Source organism: Cimex lectularius, unplaced genomic scaffold, assembly GCF_000648675.2.
Source record: "Cimex lectularius strain Harlan isolate CLEC.00 unplaced genomic scaffold, Clec_2.1 scaffold74, whole genome shotgun sequence".
In the NCBI taxonomy this organism is placed as follows: domain Eukaryota; kingdom Metazoa; phylum Arthropoda; class Insecta; order Hemiptera; family Cimicidae; genus Cimex; species Cimex lectularius.
Genome location: NW_019392795.1, coordinates 867,981 through 891,198, shown reverse-complemented (window position 1 = coordinate 891,198; position 23,218 = coordinate 867,981). Strand labels below are relative to the sequence as shown.

At 34.7% G+C, this 23,218-nt stretch overlaps 4 protein-coding genes across 6 annotated transcripts; 2 read left to right on the top strand and 2 right to left on the bottom strand.

The window, feature by feature from the left end:
* The first annotated feature begins 851 nt into the window (after window positions 1–851).
* On the top strand, window positions 852–3,891 carry LOC106667605 (general transcription factor IIE subunit 1). Its single transcript, XM_014395657.2, has 6 exons — window positions 852–1,246; window positions 1,300–1,428; window positions 2,841–3,067; window positions 3,131–3,320; window positions 3,406–3,613; window positions 3,678–3,891. The coding sequence occupies exons 1-6, from the start codon at window positions 953–955 to the stop codon at window positions 3,845–3,847; spliced, it is 1,218 nt and encodes a 405-aa protein (XP_014251143.1). The 5' UTR covers window positions 852–952; the 3' UTR covers window positions 3,848–3,891.
* Window positions 3,892–5,539: 1,648 nt separating this feature from the next.
* Window positions 5,540–10,357, top strand: LOC106667604 (putative ATPase N2B). 3 transcript variants are annotated; one of them, XM_024227983.1, is made up of 9 exons: window positions 6,000–6,043; window positions 8,462–8,666; window positions 8,721–8,846; window positions 8,905–9,090; window positions 9,145–9,386; window positions 9,463–9,634; window positions 9,717–9,857; window positions 9,927–10,046; window positions 10,107–10,229. In XM_024227983.1, exons 1-9 carry the CDS (start codon window positions 6,015–6,017, stop codon window positions 10,227–10,229), a joined length of 1,344 nt encoding a protein of 447 aa, XP_024083751.1. In that variant the 5' UTR covers window positions 6,000–6,014. The 3 variants fall into 3 exon arrangements, with proteins under 3 accessions (XP_014251142.1, XP_024083751.1, XP_024083750.1); XM_014395656.2 differs by lacking the exon at window positions 6,000–6,043 and adding an exon at window positions 5,540–5,809 and having other exon boundaries at window positions 8,462–8,846; XM_024227982.1 differs by having other exon boundaries at window positions 8,462–8,846; window positions 10,107–10,357.
* A 1,782-nt stretch (window positions 10,358–12,139) lies between these two features.
* LOC106667644 (proliferating cell nuclear antigen) lies at window positions 12,140–17,043 on the bottom strand. Its single transcript, XM_014395720.2, has 5 exons — window positions 16,625–17,043; window positions 12,950–13,115; window positions 12,747–12,891; window positions 12,537–12,676; window positions 12,140–12,465 (listed from the first exon to the last, which is right to left on the bottom strand). Exons 1-5 carry the CDS (start codon window positions 16,843–16,845, stop codon window positions 12,352–12,354), a joined length of 786 nt encoding a protein of 261 aa, XP_014251206.1. The 5' UTR covers window positions 16,846–17,043; the 3' UTR covers window positions 12,140–12,351.
* Window positions 17,044–19,270: 2,227 nt separating this feature from the next.
* Window positions 19,271–23,017, bottom strand: LOC106667655 (nucleosome assembly protein 1;4-like). Its single transcript, XM_014395734.2, has 10 exons — window positions 22,931–23,017; window positions 22,764–22,845; window positions 21,165–21,571; window positions 20,877–21,106; window positions 20,323–20,475; window positions 19,979–20,255; window positions 19,854–19,919; window positions 19,720–19,773; window positions 19,376–19,651; window positions 19,271–19,316 (listed from the first exon to the last, which is right to left on the bottom strand). The coding sequence occupies exons 3-10, from the start codon at window positions 21,564–21,566 to the stop codon at window positions 19,281–19,283; spliced, it is 1,494 nt and encodes a 497-aa protein (XP_014251220.1). The 5' UTR covers window positions 21,567–21,571; window positions 22,764–22,845; window positions 22,931–23,017; the 3' UTR covers window positions 19,271–19,280.
* Between the last annotated feature and the right edge of the window lie 201 nt (window positions 23,018–23,218).

Sequence of the window (23,218 nt, the reverse complement as noted above, 5' to 3'; positions counted from 1 at the left end):
AAAATATATGTAATAATAAATATTAAAAATTAAAAAAAAACAGAGGAATAGCAAAATCAAACAAAGTAGAATCAAAAGGACAGTCAAACTCAACAAGAAAGAGCTGTATTTGTTGTGAACATTTACAACATATACAGGCATTACTAGTTTATTATTATTATTATTATTTTGTTCTTCTGTGAATAAAAGCCAAAAGCTTATGATAGTTTATGTAAAAATGATCAAAAATATGATAATTAAGAATCAAAAACCCTGCAGACATTAGGTAAATGTATCCTGTCTGACTTTCTGACACATATAGGCTTTTTTGTTTCTTCTTGATGAAAGATCGAAAGTTAATAATAGTTTGTGTAAAAATGATCAAAAATATAATAATTAAGTATCAAAAACTGCAGATATTAGGTAAAGATATCCTGTCTGACTTGTTCTTCCTTGAAGAAAGTCGAAAGCTTATGATAATTTATGTTTAAAAATATGATAATAAACAATGAGTAACAAAAACCATATCAGAAATAAGCAAACATACCCAAAAGAACAATCAAAGTAAATCAAAAAGATTTATGTTTGTTGTAAAAACTTATACAGGCTTTTTCTTGTTCTTCCTAGAAATTATGTAAAAATAAACTAATATATGATAATTATGAACGAAAAATTAATTAAGAACCGTGCAAATAATGGGAAAATAGATTATATCTTTTCTGAATCAGGAATTTTCAACATGTTTTATAAATTTAGTTTTATAAATTCACTCTTTTCCTTCGATCCAATATATAAAACTTAAAAAAAAAGGTCGTGCTTGTCATAAAAGTTTGAAATGTAACCAGCTCTCTCTGGTGAAATTGCCTGACAGTCTTCACAGCCAGGTTTCTGCAAGGTTTTTGTTTTGAAGCCGGCGACACTCTCCAGAGTCTGAATCTTGAAAAGGCGGCTCGATCCGCATCTTCATCCGATTATGGGCGAAGACACGCCCCTGGTCACAGAAGTGCCCAGCAGCTTGAAGCAGCTGGCTCGACTCGTCGTCCGAGGCTTCTACTCCATCGAGGACACCCTCATCATTGACATGCTCGTCAGGAACCCGTGCATGAAAGAGGACGACATCTGCGAACTGCTCAAATTCGAGAAAAAGATGCTCAGAGCGAGGATAGCAACATTGAAGAACGACAAATTCATCCAGGTCCGCCTTCGCATGGAGACCGGTGAAGATGGCAAGGCACAGAAAGTCAACTACTACTTCATCAACTACAAGGTATGATGTTGTTCTTGAACCTTTCGACAATTTCACCATGCTCTCTGTTTCAGACTTTCGTTAATGTTGTTAAATACAAATTGGATCTGATGCGAAAGAGGATGGAGACAGAAGAAAGGGATGCGACAAGTAGAGCGAGTTTCAAATGCCCTAAATGTTCCAAAACTTTCACAGACCTTGAGGTAAAACTGATCAAAGTGTAATTATAAAATTGTTTAAATTTTTAATTGTATGAAAGAAGGAAGAAAAGAATGTTAAGACTATAACAGTTGCCTTAACAGTTTCGATCATAAGTTATTGAAGGCTTGTCTGCCATGATGAAAATTCCCAGGTTAGAAAGTCATTTTGAATATAATCTATTTATCCATATCTACTTTGATTAATTTTTGTTTCTTATCATGTTTTTACATAAAGCATTATTAGCTTTCAGCTTTTTTTCTGGGAAGAACAAAAAAAAACCTGTATATGTTATAAATTTTTACAATAACCTCAAATCTTTCTAATTTATTTTGATCATTTTCATCTATATTTCCTATTCCTGTTATTTTTTGTTTCTTTATTATCATATAAACATTTTTTAACGCAGTAATTACTTGCTTTGGGAATACAAAGAAAGGCGTAAATTCTCTTTGTGCTTTGTATGATGGTGCTGCATCTGCAATGTGGGTGAAAGATGATATGGCAGGCTTTCCAGTCACAAATGGGCTTAGGCAAGGCTGCCCTTTAAGCCCTTCGCTTTTTTCATTGTTTATCAATGATTTGTCCGGGCGATTGGAATGTGGGGTCAAAGTAAAGATCCTCATGTATGCAGACGACTTAGCTATAGTCGTTGATCACCCCTGTGGCCTCCAGAGAAACATTAACACCATAGAAAAGTTTTGTTCAAAATGCGGGTTAGAAGTCAATTTGGGTAAATTGAAAAGTGTTTTTCTCAAAATGGAGGCAAGGAGAAGAAAGTCAGAAAAATGGAAATTTATTGGAGGGCTGTTTGTTTATTTAGGAGTTTGCCTAGACACTAAAATAAAAACTAACACTTTAAAGTGGAAATCCAGTGCTGCAAATATGGCTATAGATGCTGCAATTTTCTTTGAAACTTGTTTTGTATTGCATCTTCAGCGATAGTTGTTGAAAAGCATAAACATAATGATCAGACTGTATAAAAGGTGGTAATAAGGTTGATGACAAACAGTAAAAAGAAAAAGCAGATTTTGGAACGTTCGTGGCTGACTAGTTAGGGAATCTGACTCATATTTGTCACACAGTTCTGAGTTCAAATTGAATAGTTAGACATTAAGCCCTTTTGTATGATAGGAATAATTTTATTTTAATAAATTTGTAGCTTGGTTGTTTCCAATCATTCTGGTTTTATATCTTTGCTCTTATGGTCTATCATACAGCTTTTTACAGTCTTCAATGCCTCACCATGCTTATAACCCTGATAAGCCACTCACTGTACATAGTGAAAAGCCATAAAGTGTCTAACCTTCTAAACCGGCAAGGATATCCAGACCAAAATGATCGACCAACTGCAAGCTCTTCACCTTCATACCCCAAAAGAAAAAAATTAACAAAAATAAATTTGTTACGTTACAAGGCTGATCAGTTGTTTGATGTAATAACTGGCGAATTCCGATGTACATTCTGCCGAGAGATAGTAGAAGAAGATTTGAGTGCTCTCCCGAAGAAGGATTCGAGAATGCAACTCGCCAGGTTCAACTCTCAGCTCGAACCTTTGTACGACATTCTCAGGCAAGTTGAAGGAATCCGATTAGCACCTGAGGTTCTGGAACCTGAGCCTGTCGATATAAACACAATACGAGGGTGGGTATCAAGCATAGTAGAATATTTTGAAGTTTTTGTTAATTAAAAAAAAAATTCTATCAGATTAGACACGAAAAAAACACAAGGAGGTATGTGGTCAGGAGAAGCGACAAGGAGCCAGGGGTTCGTCGTCGAAGAGACAAGGGTTGATGTCACAATTGGAGAATCAGAAGTACAGGGAAGCGGAAATGCAAGGAAAGAACAGCCCATTTGGATGGTTGAAAGCACAGTCGTCACCCAAGATGATCCACAGGTAATATTTTTTATATTTTTAAACTTGCTTAAACTAATTATATATATATTTTTTTTTAAACTTCTTATAATTTTTATCATTTTAGACTGAAGCGCTTGTTGGAGCAAGTGCAGAAGTTGAAAAGGCAGTCTCAAACCCTAAAAACAGCGATGACATTATGTCAGTTCTGTTGGCACACGAGAAAAAAGGTGACGGTGCGATGACAGCCGCAGCGGTGAAAGCCGCCATGCCAGATAACTCAGACTCAAGCGATGACGAACAGTCTAAAGCTGACTCGATTGCTCCTGCTGACAGTAATTATTTTTTCAAAAAAAGTTCTTTATTTACAATAAACAAAATAATTTTTTTTTTTTCCAGTTGAAATAGTAGATTCTGACGATGATGATTTGATACCGGTTGTTCATGTTGGTGACAAATCAGTGCCGATCACTGACGTTGACGACGCCCTGATTGCAGAAATGACCCCGCAAGAAAAGCTAACCTATATTGGAATATATCAGGACTATTTTTCACACATTTATGATTAATAATTGTAAATATTTCAATTTTATTGCTTTTTTTATTCTATTTAATGTATATTTTATTTTACTTAATATTTACAGATTTTTTTTTAACTGACACTATTATTTTTTTTTCATTTTTAATTAAATGAAATAAACCTTTTTCTACTGGTTGTATTTATTATTATTATTAGTTTTTAAGGGCGTTTTAACGGCTTCTGAGTGCTATAAAGCTCTGACTCCAACATTCACTCGTAAACTAATTTATCTTATTGCCATCCAAGGTTTAATTTATCCTTTTAAAATTCTTCATTTGGAAGGCCAAAAGTATGCAAAAAAAATTTTAAATTACCTACAAAAATTTTTTAAAATTTATTTATTTATTTAATTTTTTCAATTAGAATTCTCTTAAATTAGAATTTTTATTCCATAATTTAAACATTTCCCATAGGCTTGTATGGCTAATAATAATGGAGTCAGACTAGCAACAGTCTCAGCATGAGCTCATCCTTATCTGTTTTTTTTTTGTTTTTTTTAAATTGCAATTTTGGTCATTGCAGTTTATTACCCCGCAAGCTCCGGCAGCCTCAAAAATTTCTGAACAAAAAAAAAAGAAATCTTGCACGCACAACTCTCATTGAAACTCTACTGGTTGTAATTTTTACTTTTATTTACATTCATAATGAAATCTTTACAAAATTATTAGCATATATAAACACTTTTTTTTATAATCAATCCATTTTCATTAAATGTATGTCGGAAAGGGTGCATTGATGGCCGAAATGGTGTAGGTGTTGACACATTGTAAATGTCCCAGGTTTGAATCCAGCGTCCCAGCATTCAAACCTAATATACTTACTTACAAATAGCTTTTTTTTTCTTTTTTTCGTCGCAACATCTGTGGAGCACAATTTCTTATGAAATTAGTGACCTTATTAACAGTATGACTAACAGGTGCACAGGGGTTTTAGCCAAAAGAGGACATCATACATGGCTATTAATTGTTTCAAAAAAAGTATTTTCTTCAATAAACAAAATTATATACCGATTTTGTTATTTGTCAAAATACTTTAATTAAATTTTCCTTTAGTAAAAAAAAAAAAGACAATTTCCAATAAATTTGAATGCAACAACTAATAAAACAAAATAAAATGCTAGGGAAAATAAATACTACAAAATTGGCAATATCCCTATTCATTTTTGAGAAGTTTAGTTTGGGGATGGATAGGGAGAGAAACGGAACTTGGAAGTTCAACCATTTCAGATAAGATAAATAGTTTCTCATCCAGTTGTTAACAGATATCAGTAAAAAATGACAATTTCTAATAAATTGTAATGCAATTTATAATAGAAATAAAACAAATTCTAGGGAATATAAATACTACAAAATTGGCAATATCCCTATTCATTTTTGAGCAGTTTAGTTTAGGTAGATAACTTGGAATTTCAACTATTTCAGATAAGAAAATAGTTTCTCATCTAGTTGTTAACAGATATCAGTAAAAAACGTCAATTTCTAATAAATTTTAATGCAATTTATAATAAAAATAAAATAAAATGCTAGGGAAAATAACTACAAAATTAGCAATTTTATTCTAATCTATTCATTTTTGAGTAGATTAGTTTAGGAAGATAAACAGAACTTGGAAGTTCAACTATTTCAGATAAGATAAATAATTTTTCATCTAGTTGTTAACAGATATCAGTAGTATCATAAGCATGACGTCCCTGCTAGTGTGCTAGTTGCACTATGTAGTATGTAGGCCAACGTGTGGGGTCAATACTTATATAGTAGACTTAAACCATGGGTTACCTTCACTTTTCCCCTTTTTCACCAGTCCTTGCACCAAAGATTATTAATAATTAACATCCCCTCCGTATAAGTTCAAATATGTAAATAGTACGTTTTCGTCCTTCTTTATTTTATTTATTTTTTTATATAGGAAAAAAAGGGGAAAAGTCATCTGTGATTATAATAATATTTATGAGGTGAGTCATACAAAATTACAAACCAGTTTTTTAAAGTTATGCAATGTTTATTTCTCTTTGATTTTTGCATCATTTTCTTTTTATAATAAAGTATAATTTCTTTTGCTTATTTATACAAAAAAATATTTAAATAAATTCTTTTTTTTTATACATAAAAAGCTAATAGTTACGTTATCTGTTAATTGTGCTTGTAAAATGTTACATAATGATTATTCCTGAAAAACTGAGTCAAAGGTTCGTTTTGTTCCAAAAATTATTTGTTATTTTTGCATTTAAAGACATTTCTTTGGCTTGGGTTGTTCAGACTTGTTTAAAACTTTGAATCCAGAAGGATAATGTATCCTTAAAAAGGACTTAATTTGTTAAGTTATTTAGCTACAAGGGCAATAATTTGGTTTAGATTTGTACTGTGTTCATTGGATTTGTCGACATCGTTCCCTGTTAAATTTCTCACTTTCTTCTTCCTTCCTCCTAAACATTCTGAAATTACCTATTTTTCTCTCATGATCTTTGCCTGTGTCTAGTGCAAGTATATTACATGGTCAATAATCTTGGGCCACTGCCCACTGAGAAGACACCTCTCCGTAATGGGTATTCTACCAGATACCCTTTTGCCGCTTTTGAAAAATAAAAGAAGAAACGGCAAGGCACTACCTTGCAGAGTGTGATAGGTACGCTAGGTCTAGATTTGAAATCTTTGAAGGAGCGGACATCACAAATCACTCCTCGAGATTAAATGGTCCAAAATCTTGGGATTTGTGAACAAGTCCAAGAGATTTATGCAGGACAGGTGAGCCGACCAAGTCCTGGGTCTTTTAGGGATGGGGTACGAATCTACCTAGGCCTTTAACCCCTCAGGTCTTGGTCGTCCACCCTGCCTAATATATAATCTTTGTAATAATTTATGAAGTGTATTCTGGTCCATAGAACTTTCAGCAGCTGTCATTTTTCCCCATCTGCCTTCCTTTTTCAATCATCTCCAGGGTAAACATGGTTCCATACTTGCCAATGCTGCTGAACATTTGCCAAGTCTCAAAATGCTCGTCTTGGCATTCGCCAAAAAGCATGCCTATGTTTTACACACATGCGAGGTTTGTACAACCAGCGGAAACAGCGAATACGTATTTGCTAATTGCTATGTGACTCCTTAACTTACTACCAATCCTGATGGATAACAGTGAAATTGTCATTTCTGTAGCTGTGGTTACTGTTTTGTGTAGTGGCTACAAACTCGATCATAGGAGTACAATTGCCTCATCTTATTTTCCATGTGTCGAAAACCTCGTTTTGATTTTTTTGATTTGTAAGAGAAATGTTCCAAAGTATTGTTTCAGCTTGGTACAGATCGAGGATCTCCAAGACTGTTATCCTGGGCCAATCCATTCCTAACTAACAGAAATAACACTATGATGTTATTTAATTTATATATATACTACTTAGGAATCGTTTATTATGGAAAAACATATAGCCGAGTTGATTGATGATTACAATTGATTACATTGATTCCTGAATGTGTGGATACTTTGAGTTTGGCTACTTCATGAATATTTGTGCACTTTGAAACGGACAAGAAAACTAACAATTAGCAAGGCAAACACTGAATTGTTGCTCAGCGAATAACCGAGCTAAATTAGATTAGAGAAGTTGGTCTCCATGATCTGCTCACCGTGATCAGTATTCTACTGTGCATCTCCATTGTTGTCTAGAGCTCCTCTTCGAGTTTTTACCAGATTCCAAAGCTTTTTCAAGAATTCCAGTGTATATTCTTCAGGTCTGGGCTTTTCCGGGAGGGGTCCATCCATTTTGACCTCAGGGTATCCAGCAGTGACACAGCAACATTCCATTCACTGCAGACGAGGAGTCGTTATCACCCCTCACCAAGAGCCATTGGAAAGATGCCCAGGCTGTATGTGGTAGTAGGACTTAGGATTTACTTAGGAATTTTTATCAGACCAGGACATTTCTCGTGATTTACAGTTTCCACAACCTATGCAGTTCTTGGGAATACTGAGTTATATATCAGCATATTCCTAATACGGCCTTATGGAAGGTTGCGATCGGACCCTGCAAATGCAATGCTCCTTGATTCAGGAGTTGTTTTATTTTCAGGAAATTAAAATAAACGTCTACTGGGTGGAAACAGGGCGAAAGTGTGTGTACAAGAGGCGAGAGTAGGCTGGGCGAAGGATCAGCTGCCCAGACCTGAACAGCGCAGCAATTTTCTAACTTCAGTCTTTTAGTAATTTTGTTAGGATCTTTGCACAATCTACACATCCTGCGTATGACAATATTTTTAATATGTCTGTTTAATCCTCCAGTGCAAAGTCAATAAACCTGTTGAAATTATCAATTTCTTTCTTTCCCCATTATTTCTTTTAAATATGCAAGGGAATTTTTTGATTGTCGGTGTCCTGCATTAGTTAATTCTTCTCACATTATATTCCCTTGTAAAATTTCTTTGATAGTCTAACTCTAAGAAACAATTGGGCCCTGTCAGGACTTCCTTGATCATTCCTTTCAAATAATGATTCTTTATTTGATTTTCTTGTGAGAGAGTAGTGCGACTTTGTAGTATCATATTAAATATGATCTCTGCTTTTCCTTATACCAACAAAATTTCTTTCGTTTTTTTTTGTTTTGTTTTTTGTTCAGGATGTCTTACTTAATTGGATCAGTATTACAACTGGTGTATAAACAGAGTTGCTCGGTTTTGGCCCAGAGACGGCAGTTGTATGTCCACGCGTGCCTTTTGCAGAAGCTCAACGCCCTGCCGACGTTCGAGAGCGGGCCGATCGAAGCGCTCGAACTCCACATACAAGCTGGCGAGCTGAAAGAGGACAGACACCAGAAGATGGTCGTAGGTGAGCTCCAAAAGGTTTTTGAACAGATTGAAACTTACGAGCCGCCAAAGGCCAGCTTTTTCAGTAAACTTATAGGAAAAAAACAGTCTGTTAAAACGCCGAATGGGATTTACCTGTATGGTGCTGTTGGAGGAGGAAAAACCATGCTAATGGATCTGTTTTACAATTGCTGTCAGGTATATTAAATCAAATTAATTATAGAAAAAAAAGAAGTTATTATCGGCTATGGTTTAGACAGAAAAGAAGAAAAGGGTTCATTTCAATTCTTTCATGGTTGACGTCCATTCGAGGATCCATGAACTGAAAAAAACAATAGTTCGAGACTTAACTAGCACAAAACCAAAACCTTTCGATGTAATTAAACCCATCGCTCAAGACATCAGTGAACAATGTTGGCTCATCTGTTTCGACGAATTTCAGGTTAATTTTTTTTTTTTTTTTTTTTTAAATGATAAAGCATAAAAACATTTGTAGGTAACAGATATAGCAGATGCAATGATTTTGAAAAGGCTTTTTACCGAATTGTTCGATTACGGTGTTGTTGTCATTGCGACGAGCAACAGACACCCTGACGATCTTTATAAAAACGGCCTTCAACGTTCAAACTTTGTCCCATTTATACAAGTACTTAAAGACCACTGTAAAATAGTATCATTGGAGTCTGGGATTGACTATAGGACGCAGTCTGCACAAGGGCAAGATAAAGTGTATTTTATGTGAGTTTCTTCAAGGAAATTCAGTCCTTTAAAAAAAAAAAAAAAAAAAAAAAAAAAAAAAATATATATTTCTCAGAAAATCTGAAGTCGACGCAGACGAGGAAATGAATAAAATATTCAAATTGCTATGCTCGATGGAAAATGATATAATCCGGCCGAGAACGTTGACAATAATGGGAAGGAATGTCAGTTTTGACAAAACTTGCGGACAGATTATGTTTTCTAGTTTTGACGAACTTTGCGCAAGAGTGGGTATTTTTAAATAAATAAAAGTTATAGGAAAAAAAGTTTTTAAAAAGTTATCAGTGTGTTGTATTAATTCTAATCTAGCCCCTTGGAGCGAGTGATTATCTGCAGCTTTCCCAAGCTTTTCACACAATCCTTATTAAAGATATTCCTCAGTTAAGTCTGAAGCTTAAATCTGAGACTAGAAGATTTATCACTTTGATCGATACGCTTTATGATAACAGAGTTCGTATATTTTTAATTTAAAAAACTGTTTTAATCAATTATTTAAACGTGCATTTACATTTTTCTAAGGTAAGAGTTGTGATTTCATCAGATGTTTCGCATAAACAGCTTTTCCTAAAGGAGGCGGATGGCGTTACGTTGGACGAGCACAGAGCACTCATGGACGATCTCAACATTACGGCTGGTTCTGTATGTAATGTTATTTTCCACCAAGGTTTAACATTGTAATGCTTATTTTAAACATTTCAGGAAAATGCTAGCTCGAATATATTCACCGGCAATGAAGAGCTCTTTGCCTTTGACAGGACTGTATCTCGTCTTTCAGAAATGCAAACCCAGGAATACTGGCAACAGTGGGATAAAAAGAGATAAAATTAATAATACGTGAAGTTAAAAAAAATTGTAATAGTACAAAATCAATGTTACCAATTGAACACTGTTGAAAACGGTGTCAACCACGTAAATAGCGTTGTTGAAAATTAAATTATTATTCTTATAAAGCTTTGCTTAGTTTATCCACCACCCTGATTTAGTTTGGTTGACTTCAGAGTGAAGAGAATTTTTTTAAAATGAATATAGTTAATTGGTATATAGTTTGGAGAAAGAGTAAGAAATTGAATGGATAATGGCTAGAGTAGGAGGAAAATAAGGGGTGATAGTTTACAGAGAAAGTAATAGATAATTAGGATAGGTTGTTAGATAGTTTATGATGACCACAGTGCCCAAATGATTAAGGCGTCCGACTTGTACTTCCCATGCTAGTGGTTCTGGGTTCGAACCTGGCAATTTTAATTGAAAAAATTTTTGTCAAACATTGTAAAGTGTTTAGAACCACTCAACTGGGACACACGAGTAATTGAACAATAAGCATGACTATATAATGGAATTATTTTATGATGATAATTAAAACATCCTATAATAGATTGAAAGGTAGATAATTTCTAATGAAAATGGAGAAGAATTAGGAAGTTAGGCCTTGAAGGTAGATATTAGTAGTAAAATTATTAGGTAGGTTTGATCAACAAGCTAGTAGGTTGGGTGGTAGAGAATTTGTCGTGAAAATGGAGACTAATTAGGTAAACCTAGTATGTTGTTGGTAGTGGACTTGGTAGATTTATCAACTACTTAGGAGGTTGGAAGTAGATAATCTCTAGTGAAAATGACAAATAGGAACGAAAAGCTGCTAAGTAGTTGACTAGTAGTTAAATTATAGATTGATCAATGTTAGCATGTATATAATTACTAGTAAAAAGATAAAAGTTAGGAAGGTAAACCTGGAAGGTTAAGTAGTCAGTTAAATTATTAGATTCAATTTTTTTTTTTAAATCTCAACCAAAACCTTAATTAATTGAAAAGAATTTATTAGATTAGGTTCATCAACATTAGTTTGTAGGGAGGTAGATATTTTGTAATGAAAATAGTAGTCAGTTAAATTATTAGATTCAAATTTTTTTTTAAATCTCAACCAAAACCTTAATTAATTGAAAAGAATTTAATAGATTAGGTTCATCAACATTAGTTTGTAGGGAGGTAGATATTTTGTAATGAAAATAGTAGTCAGTTAAATTATTAGATTCAAATTTTTTTTTAAATCTCAACCAAAACCTTAATTAATTGAAAAGAATTTAATAGATTAGGTTCATCAACATTAGTTTGTAGGGAGGTAGATATTTTGTAATGAAAATAGGTAGGCTGTTCGAGTTTTAAAAATGGAAGGGTAGTGATAATTTGTGGGAAAAGGGAGGCTGGTTAGGAACGTAAACCTGGTAGGTAGTTGGTAGTGACTGGTAGTTAAAATTATTAGGTAGGTTGGAAGGTAGATAATTTGTAGTGAATAATAGTAGGTAGTTGGTAGTAGACTGGTAGTTAAAATTATTACGTAGGTTGGAAGATAGATAAGATAAACTTGGTAGGTAACTTACTACTATTTTAAGAATTAGGTAAATAGGTAAAAAAATTAGTAGTTAAGAAGGCATTTAATTTTTAATGAAGTAATGGGAGTAGCTAGGAAGTTAAACCAAGTAGGTCAACAATAGTAGTAAAAAATTAAGGTTGGTTATCAGCATTTTCTAAAATCGATGCGACTTGGTTATCCTCACCGAATTGGTCTGACATGACCATGATTATCAGTAAGGATCAAATTGGTACATCACCATGCAGACCACTGGAAACCTCATAAGATTATTAAGGTCGGAAGGTAGACTCTTATGGTAGGGTAAAAGAGATGATTATAGTGAAATCATGGTTGGTAATATATGGGGAGTGATATTAAAACAACCAACTAAAAGAATTCAACGCATTGTATTAATAAAAAAAACAGGTGGCCAAAAATATTCTGTTCAAATTCAAGATTCAATCGCATTATCATTATATACAATTTTAACTAAGGGAAGAAAACATTTGAAAACAAAAATTGTGAACATATTTACATTTTGTGTATGTATTTGTAGTGATTTTGTTTATGTTTGTGTTAATATTAATTTGTTTAAAAAGTTTAGTTATCTTCTTCCTCGTCAATTTTGGGAGCGAGGTAGTATCTTATTTGACCGATGTCTCCGATTTTGTATTCGACTACAAGCGGTACATCAGCTGACATAGAAAGTTGAACCTAAAATTTAAAAAATATTTTTTTGTAGGAGAAAATACAATGAAAAAGGAAAAAATAAAATAAGGGCATACTTGTTGCGACAGCGGGGTAGCTTTTGTGAACGAATTCAAATATCTGCATGCGAATGTTAGAGTCACCGGCTCTTGCATTTCAATGGTGACTGCTTCCTCTTCTTTGTCCACATTTGAAGATTGGGCCAGTTTCACATTTGCTGAAATATAAAAATCAATTATTAAAAAACAAACTATCTGTATTTTATCACAAAATTTGGCGATAGAGACCTGATCCGACATCACCAGTCGCTGAGAATTTGACACCCTCTTTTGAACAAGATATGACAATTGACTCGCCGAACATACTCAAGTCCTTGCATATCCTGGCGAATTCGCCTGACGGCATTTTTATAATGCAGGAATAATCTGTCTCCTAGAAATTATACTGTTAAGAATATTTCTTTACTTAAAAAAAAAAAAAAAATTCTTACAGGAATTCCAAGATGTTCTTGGTCCAGAAGGATCAGTTTCATTTCATAATCTGATACTTTCTCTTGGTTCTGAGATTCAAACATGAACATGACCGTATCAGCATTGTCCTGAGCTTTGATCGTCAGGATGTCATCGTTCCCTGCGCACTTCATGATTTTGGCCATGCTGTGAACAAAAAAAAGAAAAAATATGTGATTTTTATTATTTAGTTTTGGCATTGACCAGAGAAACCTAATTATAAATAGACAATAAAGCTCAAGATTGAAATGGTGCTAAATGCACCTTGTAATATCTCCAGAAAAGACTATAACTATAAGATTTGAAAAATGTGAAGTAACCCAAGGAATCGACATCTCAGTAAATATAGATGCTGCAGAACACATGCCTTTCTCATACTGCCAAGACTAGTCCATCAAGGCAGCAACCAGATCATATATCACACAACCTACAACACTTCTATAAGGTTCAACGATCAAAGCTGATCAGCCTTACTGTCAACCGATTCATTAGTGTAAGCTTTGACCTGTTCAATTCAGTTAAAAGATGCTGCTGGTCATATCTGTAACTATAAAATTTAAAACATTTGTGGATAGGCAGGCCAAAATGACAGAAAACAAGAAGTTACAGATTCAGCACCACCAAGATCTCAAATACAAGACAACCTTGGCGTCGATAATTGACAATATGGCATGATACAGGAGTACAGATCTCAAATCACTTAATATATCAAGAGGAAATCGAAGTTCAATCTGAGCCTAGGTATTCATTGCAGAAAAAAGAGCTGCAATACATCATACTATGTTGAGTGGCATAACTGATCTATCTGTTGGTAAGGCTATCTTAGACAAAATCAACACGGTTAAAAGGCACAGTAAAGAGAACATGCTTGTTGTTCATCATTTTTGTCCTGCATGTAAAATCATTTGCGAATAGGCAGGTCAAAATGAGTACAAGTTAAGTTTAATGCTTGTAATATCTGAAATAGAAGGCAACTTTGGGGTTGGTAACTTAGATGTTGCATCGTACATAACCACTTGACTCAGAACGCTTAATAATATCGTCTCAAGAGGAAATCTCAGTTTATTGTGAGCCTAGGTATTCATAAGGGTGTTCCAGATCCTCATTACTGCCCTGAAGTCCTTCTGAATCTACCTCCTCTACCCAACTTTATCCAGGAAGAGGCCAGAGCCACAATTCATTGGCTAATGCAGGGACAGGCTCCAATAGCCTAACAACAAGAAACAACTAAATCTTAGCTTCAGCTAGACAGAACTTAGGGGATGCCTGAAGATGTCTTGACCCCTAAATTCAGGTTTGACAAAAAAAATTTAAAAATACCCTGTAGAGCAGACTACGAGAAAGGGTCCCAGTTAATATCGACCATATCTGGTTTACAGATGGCCCCAAAACCTAATATAGAATAAACCAAGGACTAGAATTCATAGAAGCTTTGGACAATACACTACCATCTTCCAAGCGGAAACTGTGGTTATTGAACACTGTACCAGGGAGATAAAAAGGCTGAGGATTGTCAATAGAAGAATAGCTATCTACTGGGACAGCCAGAGGGCAACAAAGGCAATTGCCACGTCGACAGTAAAGTCCAGTAGTTTGGGACTGCATTAGAGCCCTGTCAGACATTGGGGGAAATAACAAAATTACCCTTGTCTGGGTGCCATGGCACACAAAGCAGAGGAGCAATGAAGAGGCCAATAAAGTTCAACGAGGACATCTATTTTACCTTGTGGCTTACCAAACTGCCAAAAACATGTTCCATTAGACAATGGATTAATAATAATTTCTCCGTTCAATGAGAATGTAACACGGGACAGAGGCATGTGAAAAAGTATCAAAGGACCATTGCAGAAATATATGGACTGCTACTGGACACTGCAGACTTTGGAGGCATCTGTATAGACTTGGAGTGGCAGAAACAAGCCTATGAAGATATTTCCAAGAATAAGAAGAAATAGCTCTGTTGGTGCGAAGGCCTATGTAGACTAAAATTGCTATTCCAGGGAGAGGAAAAGCCAGGGCCTGAAGGATAATATGAGAGCCCTTGAAAAAACTTTGGGGCTTGGTAAAAAGCCTTAAGCTTAATGAGGAGCTCTATTAAAAAAATGGAGATGCACAATAGACCAATACTGGTCACAGATGAAGAGGCTGGCTCCTATATAATTTAATCTGAGTATTCATTGCAGAAAGCAGACCCGCATACAACAAAATGTGTTGCTGCGAACATACCTCATACCAGCAGCTTGGTTATGCGGCCAAAATTAAAACAACCAGGCTACAGGTCCAACGGCCCCAAATACACGACTGAAGACTGCTTTGATATACTTCGATATTGTATCGAACAGATCCATATACTCAGATTGCCTACAAGACTGACAAGATCTATCAATCCATCTTATGAGTACATGTGGGACAACCCAGTTCGAAATTAAGTTCCAATGAAGTCTGTATTCATTGCTTAAGGCCTAGTACGCACTGGGATTCTTTGAGTCGACTCTTTGAATCTCCGGAGTCTGGGCTGCCCCAACTCATTGTTGCGATGAATCTGTGTGTTGCGGGCTAGCATTTTCAGACTCTTTTGAATCCCATCCGATGTGGAATTCTTTGACTCAATGTTGCGCAACATTTGCCAGTGAGGATGTGTATCGGAACAAGCACTCTTGCTTCATTTGTTTACGTTGCAGTGAGTGTTTTCTTGAAGATTTTGAGTCTTGTACAAAATTATGTTGTGGAGTATCGAGTTGACATTACAGTTTATCGAAGACATGCATTCCCATTGGTGTTTGTGGGATGTATCATTCACGGAATACAGAGATCGGGAATTGAAAAGCCAAACATTGAACAGTTTAGCCCAAAACTTCAGTGTTTCCATCGCCGAAATTGAAAAAAGTACTCACTTTAAAAGGACAATTCCGTTTGTTTTGATATCCAGAAGGTGTACATGAGGCTTGTATACAAGTTTCCACTCGCTAGGAACCGGAGAGTGGCAGCTGATCTGTTGGCCGGAGGGATAGATTCCCAAAAGTTGGTATCTTTCTTGGAAATTTGACCGCCAACATTCATTAAAATGGTTTCAAAATCGGTCGGAGACATCCTCAAAAAATTTCTGAACCCTGTTCCATCATTTAATTTCAACATGTCCAAAAGATTTTTCCCCTGATTCCCGCCGTGAAATATTTGTCAAACCCACCATCTTTTTGGGTGTTTTTTAATGCACCTCCAATTGGATCCAAGAGGTGCAATGCAAAAAAGAGCACGGGAAATTCCTGAGGGCTAGTTCCTCCGTCATTTTTGCAAGCACTGAATCTTGGTCTGGACAGGGTTCTTTGTCGTGGAGCAGAGTCAGGGCTGCATCGCAACAATGAATCTACGCAGCCCCAACTCTGCCCCGCAACATGATTCAAAGAATCTCAGAGCATACTAGGCTTAAGGTCTTAATGAACATGCTTTATACAAGATTGAATTTCTAAGTTTAAATACGAATCAGTTGTGTTTTTGCAGGTTAACCGGCCAGGTTGAAATATGAAGAACATTCGAGATTCCCACTAAGAAATCTGGTTAAAATTCCAAAAAAATTTATATATATATTGAGTTGGAAGAGTATATATTGAGATATATATAGAGTATATATTGAGTTGGAATCGGAAGGAAATCAGCACCTGACCAAGTTGATGCCCATGGAAAGATTACGATCGCATCTGTACTTGTCGAAGCCATCGCTTCTCAGGTTGAGAGAAACGAGGCTGACGTGAGAATTGTCCATGGCCTGGAGTTGGATCCCGGAATCGGAACAGTCGAACATCGCCTCGTTCAGAAGGTCCTTGATCGCCTCCAGAACCTTCTTCAGGATGGAACTCTGGACAAGTCGTGCCTCAAACATTTCGTCGAAATCGGGTCTGGCTGGAGCTGGAGCTGGAATCTGAAACGGCACGAGGTGGACGGCGGACGCACTGGCAAGTTATGCTTGGCCGCAAGCGGGAACCGGGGCCAGGTGTTGAGGTTTGGCGGTAAAAACCCCCGATGATGAAACTCCGGAGGATATTTTCAATTTTGACTGATTTCCTAACAAATAGAAAAACAACCTGAGCCGAGTTTTACTCTGGTACGACGATGTCACAAATTAATAAAATGCTGGCGATAAATGAAATAATCAATATAAGGTAGGTTCAATCATACTGACAGTGATCAACAGGCGGGAGAATTCCAGGCATACGCACCTGGGAACAATGACCGCCAGGCGCCAAAATGACTTCTACGTACGAACTCATGAAAAGTTGATCATGTTCAGAAAAACAACTATAAAAAATACAACCTGTTGATTCGTCCACTTTTTATATATAATTTATTTTATTATAATTATTCACCAAGATAATTTGCATAAAGAACCATGTGTAACTAATAAACTGCAAGTTCTTTCACAAAAAAATTCATTATTTATAACTGACATCTAGTAGTAAATAGTCTTGTTAGAATTTTAAATAGCAAGAGGAATTTAAATTAATTTTTTTCATTTTTAATGTTGATCATTGTTAATAATTTTTTCATCTCAACCAAGACCTTAGAAAGAAAAAAATAATTAATTGAAATAAATAATACAGTCATTTATGACCACTAAACATGTTTGGCTTAATAAATCATAAGTTCATTCATGGTCCTTACACAAGTCATTCCAAAAAGGTGACTGTTTTATCATCTCATGTATTAAAAGAGATTCTTTAATATTTCAATACAAACAAGAGGAATTTAAATCAATTTTTCGATTTGTAATGTGTGTTGATTGTTAATCATGACTAAACTGTTGAAAATAAATCATAATTTTTTCATCTCAACCAAGACCTTAGAAAGAAAGAACAATTAATTGAAATAATTAATATGATCATTGATTATTCGAAGATTGTGAGATGCGGTCTGGTGTGATGTAGGTTTTAGAACATTTTCTTTATCGTGCCAACGTTTCAATCTTTATTGAGATCTTCTTCAGGGCCTGGGATTTATAGACACTGTTTCAATTTTACAAATACATGTAGGATGTGAAAAAAATGAATTTATACAATGCTAGAAAATTTTAGATTAAAAAAAAATTTATACAATTCTAGAAATTTTTTTAGATTCAATCAAAGTATTTGTACTCATTTAAAGAGTTTGTTTTCCGTGCAGATGTGTCATTCTTGTGTGTCATGTTGAGAGTGCCAGTAAGATGTTGGTTTTTATGTATATATACATTGGCTTTTGAAGGGGTGGGGAGGGAAGTTGGGAATAGACATTTTTAGGTGAAAAGAGCTGACAGGGCCAACAATAGGAAAAAATGGAGAGCCTGATTATCTTTTCAGGATTATATAGATGGGGATAATATGGTCATTTATGACCCCTAAACATGTATGGATTAATAAATCACAAGTTCGTTCATGGTCCTTACACAAATCATTCCAAAAAGTCGACTGTTTCATCATTTCATGTATTAAAAGTTTTATTTAATATCTCAATCCAAACAAGAGGAATTTAAATCAATTTTTAATGTATGTTTAATGTTGATCATAACTAAACTGTTGAAAATAAATCATAATTTTTTCATCTCAACCAAAACCTTAGAAAGAATAATTAATATGGTCAATAAACAAGTATGGATTAATAAATCATAAGTTTGTTCATGATCCTTACACAAGTCATTCCAAAATATTGATTTTGTTTTATCATTTCATGTATTAAAAGAGATTTCCTTAATATTTTCTAGGCAAAGCTGTTTTTTTGTCATTTCCTGACGGTCTTTTTCATTTCTTTCATGTCCGTTAATTGTACCAAGTCTTGATGTTGAACAGAGGGCATGCGAAGGCTTGTACTCATTGTTGAACTCCTTGATCAGATTTCAGGTCGGAGTTGGCCATTTTTCAATAAACAATTCCACTTGGATCTTAGAGACACCAATGGAGCTGGAGTCATGGAATATCAAAGATAGATTAAAAAAAAAGAAAGAAAAACTTACATATAAACAAAGTTGGATTGTTGGTCGGGTTCAATAAGGAGAAATTTAGTGGAGAACAATTTTTATTTGTCCACCTGTTGTGATTTTCATTAAAAAAAGTCTGCTAAAATTTACATAATTTTACTTAAACATTCAATTCTGAATAATAAGAAGAAAAAAATTGATATTAAATCAATTTAGTTATGAATTTAAAAACCATTGTGAAAATAATAATGATACGATTTCTTTCAATTCATACAAATATCAATATGAATCAATAATGACTTGAGTAAACCAGATATTCTCATTAGAAAAAAAATAAAAATAATAATACGCTTGATTTTTCCTCATCAATTTTATTTGTTTTCAGTCAACTGATCTAGATTCACTGCCTAAAAAAAAAAAAAAAAGTTAAAATTTGTAAAATTTAAAATATACACTCATTACTTACGTATCCGTAACTGGCATAATCGTCGTCATCTTCCACTTTCACATTCGCCTCGATGTCATCGTCCAGGTCGTCATCATCATCGTCATCGTCTACATTATCGTCTTCATATTGGACCATGTCATCATCAGGGTCATCGTCGTCGTCGTCATCATCATCGTCTGGGTCATCATCATCGTCATCATCATCATCGTCGTCGTCGTCATCCTCCTCGCCACTGCCGAATTCCGATTCGTCTTTTTCGAGTTCTACTTCCTCTTCGTCCGATGACGCATCCTCCTTTATCAAATTTAAAGAAAAATTGTTTTAAAAAATGTAAAACATAAGTAAAATAAAACATTACTCACTGTTTTTATTTTCTTGGATTTTTTAAGTTTTTTAAGTTCATTTTCTTTTGCAAGCTGCAAGAAAATTTTCAAGAGTTAAAAAAATGAGGGTTATTTAAAATGATCAAATTTGATTTTTTTCTTCGAAATTTCACCTTTTCAGCCTTTGCTTTTTCTTTCTTCGCTTTTAATTTCGCACCTACTGTTAATTTTTCACCAGGCTGAAAAATAATAAATGATTTTTTTTTTAATAGGTTAAATTTTGTCGTATGTTTAGTACCTTTGCTTCTAGAACACTCGGGCTCGGTTTCTGACCCGGCGGCCCAACTGGCGCCTTGTGCCTTCTAAACCGGAGGATGATTGACCTCGACGCTATGATCGAATTCACAGAAGTCTTATAAGCCTCGAAAGCAGCCTCTGCCGTCGAATAACGTATAAAGGCATATCTTGTGTATTTCATTTTCTGTGCATAACCAACATCGATTCTCGTCGCTGTCGGGAATTTTTCCTTCACTTCCAATGTGCTAATGTTCGTCGGCAAATTTCCAACATATAATCTAAAGGAAACCAAGGAAAAAGTTTAGTTTTAAACTGTATGTTTCTGCTTATAATAAATACACATACGTAAAAGGATCGATATTCTCAGGGCCCACTGTCTCTTCAACTTTCTGTACTTTTTTCTCCGCTTGTAAATATCCGACACCAAATTTAACTTTATTGATATCTTTCATAACTTTTTCTACATTTGCATCGTCTTTTAATGTCACAAAACAGTACCTAGGAAAGAACAAAATCAAAATTACCAATAAAATTAACTCTTTAAATATTTATTTATGATTATTTCATTCGTAGCTACACAGTCGTTACCTATCATTTTGTCCTCGCCAGGTTGGTCTGTCAGATCAAAAAAACTCAGACTCAATCAACCAAAGGCACTGAAAAACAAAAATAATGCCCCATATGATAATAAGCTACCAAATAGACTTGACTTCACAGAAATCATACAGATACAGTGAAACCGAAGATTGCAAAATGCAATAACATGTACGATAGACCAACCCAGCGAGTAAAAGCATAACGACCAAATTTCAGGTTCATCACCTCACAGACAATACAGAGAAATCTCACGAAAAATTTATCTGTCAGTAATTTATCAATTATATTATTAATTTAAATACCTGGCACCGCATGGTGCTTGAAAATGCACATTTTCAATTGAACTGTGAAAGTTTTGTACAATTTCTTTAGAGAGTTCCGGATCAGGGAAGCGAATGACAATGGCATTTGTGCCAGCGCTTTTCTGACATTCCATTTCAAGAGCGAGCGCTTTTTCTGCTGCTTCTCTGTCCCATGGTCTTGAAGTGCCATTGGTTGATCTTCTTTTCTTCTTAGGAACTGCCTCTTCAGTCTAAAAACAAGCAAAAATAAATAAATAAAATTCACAAACAATAAACAATTTTTTTTACATTTTCTTCTTCAGTCGATGAAGGCGTGGCAGTGGCTTGTGTAGACCCTTGGTTATTTGAATTCCAGAATCGTGGATAATTCATATAGTTCTCATGGTTGGCATTCGGTGGGAATCTCGGGAGTCGTGGCATCCTCCATGGTGGACGTTGCTTCATCTGAAAGTACTGTTGCGGGTTGATCGGAAACCTCGGTGGAGGGTAGTACATGTCCATCCTCCTCTGAACTGGTGGAGGGTAGTTGCCTCTTATCATTCCTCTCCTCTGCGACGAAACTTGCGACCATGGATGACTGCTGTTGGCGCTGGTGTAATCACCGGCGTTGTTGACACCCAACTGTGAACCCTGTGACTGTGATTGCTGACTGGAACTGTCAGGTGAAGGCATCCCTGAGCCAACCATCATATCCTCTGATATGCAAAAATACAATATTGTTACTTTTAAGATTATTTATATTTAAAATATTTAAAACCTTCACTTAAAAAAAAAAATTTTTTTTAAATTTTAGTGCTGATGATGGTTTGTAACTTGTACCTTTTGATTTACGTACGACCTTGGACCTTAGCAATTATTTTGATGATTGTTTGAAAGTTATACTTTAACAAACAACTTGCTGATCAAGGTATGATAAAATTATAACTATTTGGGCAAGAACAACAAAGATTTTTACTTAAAAAATCCATGCTGATGAATAATGATCTCTTTTGGTAAGAACGATTTGATCAAAATCCTTAACAGGTTGTAAGTACAATGATATAAGACCTTTTGATGATGGTTCGTACCTAATAATTTTGATTCAAGTATGACTTTATTCCTTAACACACCAATGCAAATCAAATCTTAAATATAACAAAACATTTATTCTTTAGACTTGTTAGAAACCTTAACACATCTGTGTTTCTTAAAGTGTGCTGATGATGATTTGTATTTTTTTTTTTAATTTAAGTACAACTTCGGACCTTAGCAAGTATTCTGATGATTGTTTGAAAGTTATACTTTAACAAACAACATGCTGATGAAGGTTTGATGAAACTTATACCTTTTCAGGCAAGAACAACTTGAAGATTTTTGTGGCAGAAGATAATACAAACATTTACAGATGATTGTATGAAATTATGTTTCAAGTGCGATTTGAGACTTTAACACTTAACAAACAACATGCTGATTATGGTTTGTATCTCATAGCTGTTGATTTAAGTAAACTTGAGACCTTAGTATACTGATGATTGTTGGAAAGTTATATTTTAACAAACATGCTAATGATTTAGTTGTTTTTTTTCAGGCAACAGCTTGGATTTTACAAGAAAGTGTGTGCTTTTGATTAGAAAAAACAACTGATAGTGAAGTAATTTTGATCTGGAAAATAAAAGAGACAATTGTGAGGTTTTTTATGTTTCAACGTCGACAGATAAGTCCTTTATTTAATAGACTTAAAACTATGACATGTTAACAAACCAACTGGACAAAACCGCAAAAAAAAAAGCGCTGTTCTATAAATAATTTGGGTGTAATTGAACGACTGGGATGAAAATGGGAAAAATTACATTTACCAGTATAATTAAATTGATTCCGAGATACTTATCGAAGAAAAGAAATAGTCACCTATATTGGAAAAAATTCAAGCCCCTTTGATGACACTCATGCTGGTTGTGCTTCACCTCCTCCTCAACATGAACATTACGGCCTATTAAAGATATTAACTCTGTTTATTTCTGTAAATATAATTAAAAAACACGTAATTATTCATAAAGGGCCGAATGTTTACAAACCTATCTAAATGTATTCTCCCATTTGGTTGGGAACGAGGTCGATTTTTTGGGTTGACAATCGATCCCTGGTCGTTTCCAGTTGTGCTTTTGAAAAATTCAAATTCAAATCTCCTAATAAACAAAAAGCCTGTTTTATTTATTATTAGAGGTTGGTTTACAAACAAAAAGCTGAAGAGGGTTAAAATTTTGTTTATTTGAATATACTACGCAGGCAACATAACATAACACATACAAAACTACACACATACAAAATCACACACACACATAAAAGCGAAACACCCATAAACA

Bases quoted from the DNA above. Each gene is read 5' to 3' on its own strand.
- LOC106667655 (XM_014395734.2), bottom strand. From the start codon at position 21,566: ATGATGGTTGGCTCAGGGATGCCTTCACCTGACAGTTCCAGTCAGCAA. The intron at 20,256-20,322 runs GTATGTGTATTT...GGTTTCCTTTAG, and splicing joins GAGAATATCGATCCTTTTAC to ATTATATGTTGGAAATTTGC. The intron at 19,317-19,375 runs GTAAGTAATGAG...TTTTTTTTTTAG, and splicing joins ATTATGCCAGTTACGGATAC to GCAGTGAATCTAGATCAGTT.
- LOC106667605 (XM_014395657.2), top strand. From the start codon at position 953: ATGGGCGAAGACACGCCCCTGGTCACAGAAGTGCCCAGCAGCTTGAAG. The intron at 3,321-3,405 runs GTAATATTTTTT...TTATCATTTTAG, and splicing joins TCACCCAAGATGATCCACAG to ACTGAAGCGCTTGTTGGAGC. The intron at 3,614-3,677 runs GTAATTATTTTT...TTTTTTTTCCAG, and splicing joins CTCGATTGCTCCTGCTGACA to TTGAAATAGTAGATTCTGAC.
- LOC106667604 (XM_024227982.1), top strand. From the start codon at position 6,015: ATGATTATTCCTGAAAAACTGAGTCAAAG. The intron at 9,858-9,926 runs GTTCGTATATTT...CATTTTTCTAAG, and splicing joins ATACGCTTTATGATAACAGA to GTAAGAGTTGTGATTTCATC. The intron at 10,047-10,106 runs GTATGTAATGTT...TAAACATTTCAG, and splicing joins TCAACATTACGGCTGGTTCT to GAAAATGCTAGCTCGAATAT.
- LOC106667644 (XM_014395720.2), bottom strand. From the start codon at position 16,845: ATGTTTGAGGCACGACTTGTCCAGAGTTCCATCCTGAAGAAGGTTCTG. The intron at 13,116-16,624 runs GTGCTGATTTCC...TTTTGTTCACAG, and splicing joins ATGGGCATCAACTTGGTCAG to CATGGCCAAAATCATGAAGT. The intron at 12,466-12,536 runs GTATGCCCTTAT...TTTAAATTTTAG, and splicing joins CTACCCCGCTGTCGCAACAA to GTTCAACTTTCTATGTCAGC.